Below are 12,570 nucleotides of genomic sequence, written 5' to 3' on the forward strand. Positions count from 1 at the left end.
AAAGGATCTGAGGGGTTGGAATATGATTTTCCAGAGGACAAAGGAGCTAGGACTAAAACCAAGAATCACCTACCCAGCAAAACTGAATATAATCCTTAAGGGGGCAAAATGGTAATTCAGTGAAATAGAGAGCTTTCAAGCTTTCTTGATGATAAGACCAGAACTAAATAAAAAATTTGACTTTCTAATACAAGATTTAAGAATCGCACTAAAAGGTAAACAGGAAAGGGAAATCATAAGGGATTTAAGAATTTTAAACTTTTCACATTCTTACATGGAAGATGATATGTATAACTCATAAGACCTTCCTTATTATTATGGCAGTGAGAAGGAGCAAATATAGACAGGGGGCACAGATGTGAGTTGAATATGAAGGGATGACATCTAAAAATAAAATTAAGGGGTGAGAGAGAAATGTACTGGGAGAAAGGGAAAGGTAGAGGTAGAATGGGATAAATTATTTCATATAAAAGAGGCAAGAAAGAGCTATTACAATGGGGGAAATGGGGAAGGTGAGAGGGAAGGAGTGAACCTTACTTTCATCAGAATTGTGTTGAAGATGGAATAACATACACTCTCAGTTGGGTATAGAAATATATCTTACCCTACAGGAAAGTAGGAGGGGAAGGGTTTAAGAAAAGGGCAGAGTGATAGAAGGGAGAACAGATTGTAGGAGGAGGTAGTCAGAAATAAAACACGTTTGGAGAGGGATAGGGTGAAAGGAGAATGAGATTAGAATAAAAAGGGGGGATAGGATAGAGGGAAATAGAGTTAGAAATATTAACTATGAAAAAAAAATTGCAGCAAGTTCCTCTAATAAAGGCCTCATTTCTCAAACATACAGAGAACTAAGGCAAATTTATGAAAATATGAACCATTCTCCAATTGATAAATGATCAAAAAATATGATCAGTTTTCAGATGAAGTAATCAAAAGTATCTCTAGCTAAATGAAAAAAGTCACTATTGACTGGAGAAAAGCAAATTAAAACAATTCTAAGGTACAACCTCTTATCTATCATTTTGCATAATAGGACAAAAAAGGAAAATGACAAGTGGTGGAGGGGATGGGGAAAAAATGAGACGTTAATGCACTCAAGGTGGAGTTATGAACTGATTCAACCATTCTCTGGGACAATTTGGATCTATGCCCAACAGTCTATAAAACCATGCATATCCTTTGAACTAGCAATATCACTACTAGGTCTGTATCCCAATAAAGATAAAAAAAAAGGAAAAGGACCTATGTGTACAAAAGAATTCATAGCAGCTCTTTTCTGGGGGCAAAGAATTGGAAATTGAGGAGATGCTCATCCTATAGGGAATGGCTGAACAAATTGTTGCATGTGATTATCATCAAATACTGTTGTAGTATAAAAAATGATGAGCAGGATGCTCTCAGAAAAACCTGAAAAGACTTACATGAGCTGATAACAATGTGAAATGTACTGTGTAAAAAGTAACAGCAATATTGTAAGATGATCAGCTGTGAATGACTTAGCTATTCTCAGCAATACAATGATCCAAGAAACTCTGAAGGACTTATGATGAAAAATATTATCCATCCTCAAAGAAAGAACTGATAGTGTCTCAATACAGATTGAAATGTACTTTTTTTAATTTTTAAAATATTTTTCTTGATGATTTTTTTGGGTCTGTGTTTTCTTTCACAACATGACTAATATGGAAATGCTTTGCATGACTACACATGTATAACCTATATCAAATTGCTTGCCTTTTCAATGAGGCAGGAGCTGAGGAGGGAGGAAGAGAGAGAATTTGGAACTCAAGATTTTAAATACAAATGTTAAAAATTGTTTTTTATATGTAACAGTGGAAAAATAAAATGCAAAATACATTCAAAAAAAGAAATATCTATCTATCTATATGTATGTGTATATGTGTGTATGTATATATAGAGAGAGAGAGAAAGGAGGAGGAGGAGGAGAAGAAGAAGAAGAAGAAGAAGAAGAAGAAATAACACTATGTACTTCATGACTCAGTAATATAATGTTTTAGCTACCATGGCTTTACAATATCTTCAATATTTTTAAGAATGCATTTGTGCCTTTATCTAAATGATAAACTTAAAAGAGTAAACAATGAGAGCCATGGACAGATCTTTGGAGCTCTCCACTAGAGTACTCCTCCAAGAAAGCACTGAATTACAAATTACTCCCCTTTGTTTCCAATCATTCATCTATTTCAGATTCCTCCTAAAACAATTTTATCTACTACATATTTCTCCCATCTGTACTCCAGGAAACCCCTGAAGGTTTTATAGTTTTTCCTTTAGTTTTCTTACGTGATGTCTAGACTTTATACTTACAAGCTAGCAATACTATATAAAATAAGGAAATTATGTCTGACATGACATATTCTTGAAAAATCTGATGTGTCTTTCCAATCACTGAGTCCTTTTCTATTTGTTTATAATCATCCTTTTAATAACATTTTATAGACTCCCTTCACACATTTACCCATTGCCTCCAAAGAGCAAAGTTCAATAAACTATAACTTCAAGTCTTCATTCTCCACATCAAATGAACAAAGAAAAAAAAATCCAAAGCAGGATAACTTTTGTCCTTTCTATTACTTTGACCCTTTTTCTGTTCCTCATCATTTTACAAAAATACAAAGATTGTAATTCTTCCAGGATGGGATGCAGTTAATCCAGTAGGGATGCAGTTCTTCTGACCTTAGTTACTTTAACTCATTTTGGACAAGCCTTTTTACTCTATTCCCTTATATATCTTGGATTTAAACTCCCAAGATTAACTATTTTGTTCATTTCCTTTTCAATCTAGGGATCATACTTCTGGGCAGAGGAAACAGAAATAAATTAAGATTAGGTATATAATATTAATTAACTAATTGATTAATATAATATTAGGTCTATAATTCTTCCTCCTCTGCTTTGTCTATTTTCATTGCCTCAGAAACTAACTCCTATATAACTAACTCCTATTTAACTCCACCTTTTTAGTCCAGTAGTCAGGGTCTGGTCTAGACCCGTTTTTTCATAAATATAAGAAATCACTATATATTATATATTATAATCACTAAAATTTGCCTGTGGCTAAGGATCACAAAGCTAAAAGTCTTGAAAGGGAAACTTGAACCCAGGCTGTCCTAACTCTGAAACTAGTACTTTATCCAGTATTCCACATTGTTTCTGTATCGTTTCCCAGATGATTTGTTTAATTCCTCATTCTGTCCAGAGTATAATCTGCAATACACTCCAATAAAAGTATTTCTTCTGTATATCCCTTTGTGACTTTCACCCAAATGTTCTCCACTATGCTTCCTCCTTTTGGTTTGTGTATCAAGCATTCTCACTAGGCTCATTCCACAAACTTGTATTTGTATTTGTACTCATAGGCTGGGGTTCCCATAAAGTCAATTACTATTTATTTTCTTCAGGATTCTATGAGGTAACCCTGAAGACTGGATATTGTTGTTGTTGTTGTTGTTGTTGTTGTTATTTTCTATCTTTTATGTACCAATTAAAAATGTGTTAAAGTGTTTTACAAATATATTATTTATCCACACAAGAACCATGGGAGGTAGGTGTTGTTATCCCTGTTTTATGGATGAGAAAACTGAAGAAGGCAGAGGTTAAGTAACTTGGCCAGGCTTACACAACTAGTATGAATTTGAACTTGTCTTCCTGATTTTGGGAACATCCTCCATCTATGCCACCCAGCATTCTCATAATTCTAGAATTGTCACTCATGAGCCCTCCTAATATGCTTACCATTTATTATCCACCAGTAGCTTCAATAAGCTTTAAGAAAAGATTTTTTTTACTGAGATATTATAGCAAGAATAGTAATTGCAAAAAAAAAAGTGGGCATTCTTTCCCCCTGCACACATAATATATTTGAAGAAAATGTGCTCAAACTTCAAAATACAATAGTAGTGAGGAATACATGTAGAGAATAACTATGGCCAAAATGTCAACTTATAATTCCTGGGGTAACAGGAAGTCCCTTTCTCTCTTTGTGGATTCATTATAAAGTTCACCTTAGGTGTAGCAATCTACTGGCCTCTGAGTATTGGTGCCCTACACATCCACTCTAAGGTTGCTGTGGGGTTATTTCCTGACTCCTGAGGCTACTGTTACCAGTGTCAGTGAACTGTGATATAATTTTAGTCAATGGTAGCACCTATGATAGAACTTCAGATCTCCTGGACTCACACATTTACTTGAGGAGCAGGAAGAGAAAGATGTGTGTGTGTGTGTGTGTGTGTGTGTGTGTATACACACATATACATATGTATGTATAAATATACACATAGAGAGACAGAAAAACAGAGATAGAGAGACAGAAACAGAGAGAGAAAAAAGAGAGACAGAGAGAGAGAGAAAGAAAGAGGGAGAGAGAGAGAGAAATTCTCTATTGTGGTGAGTGAAAGATGAAATAACTAAGGAAACAAAGCTTTGACCTTCTGAGAATATCAATTGAGGGTAATCGAGGTGATTAGAACATCAAGTTGCAGAAGCATTGAGTGAACCACACTGAACCCATCTTGTGGCTCAATTTGGGATCTAGTTATGTTACCTTTCTATTCAGTTATGGATTTATTTAAATTTGTGTATTGTAAGAAAACTTTATTCAGTTGTGGGAATTGTAAGAAAACCTTATTGCATTGTTTGAACCTACCCCTGTGTGTCCGGGAGTCTTTACCACCTCTATCTGCTGCTTAGATGTTCTTAACTAAGGACCTAGGTTATCCTGACCAGAAACCCAGCCAGATCCAAAGAAAAGTGTAAGGAGTTTTCCAAAAATTATAAATCACAAGCAATCCATGTGTTTTCTCCACACTGATCAATCAATTATTGTTTCCAGCTTCCTTTGATTGATTACAGACACCTGAGGTAGGGCGGGAGTGGGACACCTCTTTTTCTGATTTCAGGAAATTGCCCCTGTTCATTCTCTCCCTCTCAATATGAGATGTCCCTAATCTTTCCACTGATTAGAAAACATTAGATTATCTAATTTTGTATTCTAGTTGATTGTTTTATTTTAATTAATCTTTTTAATTATTTTTAATGTATAAAAATCTATTGCCCCTTGCATTCATGATCCAGTGTTAAAAACTGTGATACTAGCTGTGTGACCCTGGGCAAGTCACTTAACCCCAACTGCCTAAAAAAAAAAGAAAAAAAAAAGAAACTGTGGGGGACTAGTCCTGGTTTGTTGAGCAATCGGTCTACATTGCTCAATAAACTGAAATGTTCACAAGTTAGAATCTTTGTTTCTTCAGTCATTTCATCTTTCAATAGCCATATTATTCCTACTACTTCTCTATCCCTTCCCCCCCCCAAAAAAAGTAATTCATTCACAGGACCTTGACTAGTGATTCCAGATTGGCTTACTCTTTTATACATAGGCATAGGTGAATGTCTGATTCTTTGAACAAGTAACAAAGTATTTCTTGAATTGCATCATCTGTCTTCAATGATCAAAATACTTTATTCCTCTCCCATTGATCAAGGTGTTGTTTTTTCTTAGTTTGCCATTTTAATTAATTAATTGATTCAAGCCATATCTCTAGGTCTTCCACATTATTTGGGATGGGGGTGTGTGGGGTATACCCACCTCTGGTACCTCTGGTATGATGGCTTGCTGAACCTTTTTCAAGGTTGCTCATCCACCTTTGGTGTCCACCTGATTCACCCAATTCTCACCTGTGGGCTCCAAGAAACTGTAGCATTAACAGCCACACCTAGGAAAGCCATCTCAATAGATGGGCTAAACCAGGTTGAAGCCTCAAATTGGTTGATGAGTTAGGAAGATGTCTATCCCAAACATGTGAAGACTTTCCCAGGTCGAATGGGTGGATAAGAACAATGAAAGTGGTAGAAGCAGGCACCGTGGAATGCTTAGAGCTTAATTAGACATCAAAGACACCAATGTCATCAGGTCCATCCTGGGCCATCGCCAGTCATCCTGACTTTCGTCTTGCCACTGAACTTGATGAATCTAGAAGAGAGAGTAAGACTGATGACTTTATGTAATTCTTCCTCATTGAAATCTACTTGATATTCAAATAAAAGCATCACCCAAAATGCCATTGGTCCTCTTTGAAAAAGGACAAACAACAACAACAGCAACAATTTGGTATTCAATACTAAAGATGACAAATGTTGGTTTTTTGTTCAGACATAGGTTGAACTAGATAGCTCAGACATCCTTTCCAATTCTGCGATGTACACTGTAGTTCTTTACACAAATCTGGCTTAGAAATACCCCACACACACACCTTAAATGGAGTATTTTTTGAATTAGAGCTTTTTTGCCTATATTAGTTGTCTGCTATAAATTTACAATAGCTATAATCTGATAATTAGATTATACCAAACAAGTAATTTAGGATAATGTATACAAAAATATTCATAGATTTAGCGTATCATCAAGTCCAATTCCCTCTTTTCACAGGAGAAAAAACTAAGAACCAAATGGGTAGAGAGGCTTTTTTAAGGACACATAAATAAATAACAAAACCTATATTTCAACCCAGATGTGCTGATTCAAGTCTAGCATCCTTTTGACATGTCATTCAATAAATACTTATTAAGCATCAGCTGTGTTCCAGGCACTGTAAAAAAAGGCAAAGGAAATTTTCTGCCTTCAAGGAGCTCACAAAGGAATGGAGGAGACAACAAACATATATGTACACATAAGCTATATTTGACTGCATACATGACTATGTCATGTTGCTTTATCTAAAATATGTTTTTGAGGGTGTGGATGTTTATGTATCTTATGCATGTATCAACTAATTTTGTAAAAGATGAGTTGTAGAAGCAGTGAAGGAATAGAAGACAGGGAAATCTGTATACAGAAAAATAATTCCAAAATATTATGATGCAAATGATGTAGCAAATCTATTATTTTATTAAGTGTCATTACATTATGATCAATTTTTTTAACTCCAGAATTTATACAGCATATTAAGTGGTTTTCTTGACATGGCAGTCACTTTATGAAGCTATCCATTTATTCTGATAATGGTTCCACTTTCAAAAGGTTTGCTTTTAATACCTCTTTTGATAGTTTAAGAACCTATGTCATATTCTTTTGGATATCACAAACGGTGTCAGGAATTTAGTTCTTTGAGAGTGGATTTGGTTTTTGGAAAGAGATAAAGGTCATTTAGAGTTAATGAGTATACAGCTGCTATAATTCCATTTTTGCCAAAACATAAAGTACATGGATAATATTATAGGGTAGCTAGATGGTACAGTGGATAGAGTGTGGGGTCTGGAGTCAGGAAGATATCTCTGTGAGTTCAAATCTGCTTTCAGACACTTTCTAGCTATATGTACCTAGGCAAGTCACCTAACCCTGTTTGCCTCAATTTCTTCATCTATAAAATGAGTTGGACATGGAAATGGCAAACCACTTGAGTATTTTTGCCAAGAAAACCCCAAATGAGGTCACAAAGAGTTGGAGGAGACTGAAGAACAAGAAATATTATGGGACTGGTTTTCTTGAATGGCTTCTTAACTGACTCTGAAAGAATATCCAAAAGAGGGCTAACAAATATATTTCAAATAATGGCACTATTAATGAAGTAAGTTTGTAGTTGCTCAATATTTGAAGGACAGCAACTACAACAACAACTCATTTAGACGTAAAACTTCCATGTTTCTTTTAGAAAAAAAAAACAATTTAATTACATTATTGTCACACATCACATAAATAACTTGACAACAATATATACAGGGCTCAGGGTAAGTTTTATTTTCATCGGTTGTTAAACATTAATAATGCTTTTGAAAATGAGCTTACAGAAATTGCCCCAAAATAGTTTATGGTGGCTAAAACATGCTTAATGAATGTGTGAGATATCCCATGTTTTTTCAACAACCTGTGTCTTTCCCAAGGATTCATGAATCATTGTTTAAAATCCTGAATGTAGAATTTGAGGCCCTCTAAGATCTAACTCCAAAATATATGTAACTGATGTAATTTTTCTCTCTTACAAAGTGTACAACTTATAAATCTGACCAAACTCATCTCACTTCAAATTCTACTCTTTTGTTCATATTCTTTATCTTATGAATGATTTCAGGCTTAAATATTTCCTCCTTCATGAAACCATTTGTGGTACTTGCAGGTGGTAGCAACTCCTTCCTCAAATGAATTCTGTATGGTAGTTGTTGTTTTTCTCTTCTACACTTAAATTCTAAATTTTGTTATACCTATGGTTCTGTCTTACCTACCTCACCCCAACACCCATTGCCCATATTACAAGTTCTTTGTGATATTGATTGCCATCTCTTTTTTCCCTCTTCCTTTGAACCTAGATAAGCTAATAGTGAAATATTTAATACATTAAGTTAATGAAGCTACCTCCTTCACATTATACATCTTAAAATGGAGTCTTCTTATCACTGTCAATTCACAATGGCATTGTTAGATGCAAATTTCTCCAATGCTTCTAGATTATTTTATATGAGAGAATCAGTTTTTTACTCTTTCTGGATGCTTTATAGAATTTCAGGATCTCTGTTCCAAATCTAGAAAAAAAAATGTTTGCCATTTGCCAGTTTCACTCAAAAAATTTTATTAGTATCATTATTTAATTATTAATGTTGGACACAGGGTCTCATTTTCCAATGAAAACCTTGTGAAAAAATCTACTAATATTCATTGGGATATTTGCTAGTTTTAGATTTAGATCTAGGCTTTTTAAAAATATGTGTACTTTGGTAAATGTATTTCAGAATTATTTATTTACTTTGTGACTATATGTTTTATTCTCTTCACTTAAAAAAAACATCATTCTGAGAGGAGATCCTTAAAATTGACCATATTGAAAAAAATAAAATAAAATAAAATTGACCATATTGCCAAAGGGATCTATAACATACACACAAAAATGGTTAAGAATCCCTGCTCTAGGAAGAGTCTAGGAGACTCCTGGTAACCCTGAGAAAGGCAATATATCTATTCAGAATAGATACAGATTCTTGTAAACTTTGTAATTCCCTCTCTAAATCACAATGATCTATTAAACCAACACATTGAATTGAATAGGTCATTTTGTTTTTGTTTTTGTTATCACTATAGCACGTTATTAACCCATGGAAGCTTATCATATGTCAATTATTTTTTAACATGGTGAGTAGTAAAAGATAATATGTATACTGAAACATTTATGCCAGTCCATGATAATAGAGCAAGATACCATCCTAATGTACAGAAACAACCAAATAATGTCAGAAAAAGAATTAAAATCACATTGAATGTATTATTTTATACAAAGACAAGTAATGGCATGAGTAAAGTGTAATTAAAAGCAAAAGTTAAAATTATTTTGATGGCTATGTCAAAACTTTATTGAAGAAAGTTCTTAAAGTTGTATGTAGTTGTCTTTAAAAGTGCAAGGACTGTATTACACAGAGAAGCAAAATGTTTTCTGTCTGTCTGTCTGTGATCTATCCATTTGTAAAGCTACAGAGCAGCAGACCTTTCTAATCTTTATTGAAAAGAGTTCTTGGGAATTTTGAATTGACTTGAATGATATCTCATGTTTACTGTCATTTTATTTTAATGCTACTTTCTTATCACGTATACACACTCATGGCTTTATCCATTTGTTTAGTGATTTTTGAGTGTTACAGAGTCTGAAATTTGTAATTTTTCCAACCATAAGACAGAAAAAAGATAACCATTGCTGACCCCAATTATAGTTAAGATTTGAACAGACTTATTCTTATGTGCTGAATGATTTGATTTGTAATTACAATAGGTATATTTACGGATTTTTTTTTCCTTTTTTACTTCCCTGAAGCTACACACTGACCAAGATAAAGGAGATGGAAATTTAAAATACATATTAACAGGAGATGGGGCTGGCAGTCTGTTCATTATTGATGAAAATACAGGCGATATTCATGCGGCAAAGAAATTAGACAGAGAAGAAAAATCCTTGTATGTGCTACGTGCCAAGGCTATAGACAGGAAGACTGGAAGACAAGTGGAGCCTGAATCTGAATTCATCATTAAAATCCATGATATCAATGACAATGAACCAAAATTTACAAAGGACTTATATATTGCCACTGTTCCAGAAATGTCTGGGGTCGGTAGGTATAAAATATTCTCATACATAATTTAATATTCTTTGGCTAGCACAATTATAATTGATAGCATATGTGACCATTGTTTATAATAAGATAGAGATGCAAAATAATTTGGTAGCTATTTGATTTCTTATTTGTTTACATTCAACCTACCTTAAATTTCGTTTACTTTAATTCCCCCCCCACCACAAGCAACTGACACTTACAATGTCTGTTCAAATAAATAAACAGGGTGAGGGAATGAGTACTATGATTAAATCTGGCAATCTCAGTGAAGAAGAAACACAGTGGCATAGTAGATAGAGCTCTGGGCCTGGAGTCTGAATGACCTGCCTTAAACACTCACTAGATGTGTGATCCTGGACAAGTCACTTAACTGCTACCTGCCTCAGTTTCCTCATCTGTAAAATAGGGATAATAATACCACCTATCTCCAAGGCCAGGATTATTATGAGGATCAAATGCAACAATAACTGTAAAATGCTTAATATAGTGTCTAACATGTAGTAAGCAATACATATATATGTATATACACTGAGAAAGAGAGAGTTGTCATCATTATATTTTGCATGTATGTAAATGCAGAGACACCAAAAACTGTCATAGTTTTCACATTGCTTTAGTACATACAGGGAATAAAATCTAGATGAAATGGATTAAAAAAAGAAATTCTAGAAATTTGAGGGAAAATAATTTTACATCTTTTTCTATTATAGCCCATTATGTTTGTATGGTACTTTGTACATTTTAATACATATGTATATACTTTAGTCTCCTTTAATTTTCACAAAAACCCTGAGAAGTTAACTCTTTTCCTTGAAGCTCTGTGGAGGAAAATAAACTGCAAGATTCTGAAGTCATGATAGGCTAAAGAATAGTGGGGAGAGCACAGATCTTATTTTAAAATTAAAGAAAATAATGAACATATGCTTTATGTACGGTATCATGGTGAAATTTTCCAATGTCACAGAAGGACTCAAGGACAATAGTTCTAATCAATTGTAGCACAGCATTTTAAATTGACAGATAAAACCTGTGTGGCACACCTGAACAATTCCAAAAGGGCCCTAAATGCTATAATTGTCAAGAAACTATCCCTTTTAAGTTGTTTCAGTGGTTGCTTCACTGATTCTGAGTAGGATCAGCAATTGAAATAGTAATTATAATTCACTTGGAGACTGAGAGATGGTTGAAGTTAAAAGATTTCTTTAAAGTCCTAAAACCCATTGCTTGAGGCTATATTCTTTTTTCCTGAAAAAAGAAAGGAAAAGAAAATGCTTTACCCTTTGGTAAAAACAAAATAAATGTTTCCAGTCAAATGCTATGGAATTCCTTCATTTTGTGAGCCACCTCCCCTTAAATGCAGGGCCAGCTTATATAAGATTACCTTCTATGGCTTGCTAAGGGCTGGCACAGCTTCCCCAAACCTTCCAATTGTCTCCCTCCAAATTTTTTCAAGACTGTATAGTTGTTCCAGTTCTACGCTAAATGTATCACTTTGATTGCTTATTCTTTCTTTCATGGCCACTCTCTAATAAAAGAGACCCCCTCTTCCTCATTTAGTATTATTGCTGTCATCATCATCATCATCATCATCATCGTCGTCGTCGTCATCACATTATCATTATCATTACTACAGTGTGCTATTTGGACCTATGATTTCAGTAGGACAGGAAATTCACTGTGAGGAAACTCCCTTAACTAAGACAAAACAGTTACTGCTCTGTAATGTAAAGTCTTAAGAATCTCTTAGGGCTGAGCTTCTTAAACTTTTTCCACTAGAAACCCCTTCAGCTCTTCTTAAACTGTGCATTCTGACCCCATATGGCAGCTAAGAGTTTAAACAATTTACCTGGGTTGACACAGCTGTTCTGTGTCAGAGATAGATATTAAACACGAGTTCATTCTGATGCTACATGTACGTTTCTATCCAATATGCCAAACTGCCCCTTACAAACACCTAAGTTTGGCACATAATAATTCACCTTAGTTCATACTAGTCCTAATTTTCTAATGCCTAATCACAGGATATTTTAAAATGTTCATATTAACCAAAGGCACACAACATTTCAAATAGTCGGAATAGAGACTCTTGAATAATTATCTCATGGGCATTTGTCAAGGACATTTTATGAAGATTAGTCTTTTTAGTTATGAAACACTTGTTCTTCTTTTTTGTTCAAGGCCTTCTCATAGTATATCCCATAGAGTCATACAGATACTGGGGCAAGGTAGAGATGAAGTTTTTCAAAGAAGTGTTGCTGTGGTGCATAAATTTGCTTGTGTAAGTAGATATCCCTGTGAAGGCAATGATATTCACCTGTGAAAATGACCCCTCATTTCCAAAATCCCCTTCTATGTAAAAGAGATAGTTGTGTAATTAGCAATTGATTTTCATAAAAAAATAATGACTTGTATAGCTTCATTTGTGAGGTCTGATGGAAAACTTGAAATTGATTACTGTGAGAA

The 12,570-nt window shown here is 34.3% G+C and overlaps 1 protein-coding gene across 2 annotated transcripts in view; it reads left to right on the plus strand.

Moving 5' to 3' along the window:
* CDH9 (cadherin 9) overlaps nucleotides 1-12,570 on the plus strand; it is a 160,294-nt gene that overhangs the window by 86,398 nt on the left and 61,326 nt on the right. For both annotated transcript variants that reach the window (XM_027868998.1, XM_027868999.1), the window contains exon 2: nucleotides 9,810-10,104. In XM_027868998.1, coding sequence (XP_027724799.1) covers nucleotides 9,810-10,104 — 295 coding nt within the window. The remainder of the gene's footprint in view (nucleotides 1-9,809; nucleotides 10,105-12,570) is intronic.

Source organism: Vombatus ursinus, unplaced genomic scaffold (assembly GCF_900497805.2).
Source record: "Vombatus ursinus unplaced genomic scaffold, bare-nosed wombat genome assembly UNPS02014791.1, whole genome shotgun sequence".
In the NCBI taxonomy this organism is placed as follows: domain Eukaryota; kingdom Metazoa; phylum Chordata; class Mammalia; order Diprotodontia; family Vombatidae; genus Vombatus; species Vombatus ursinus.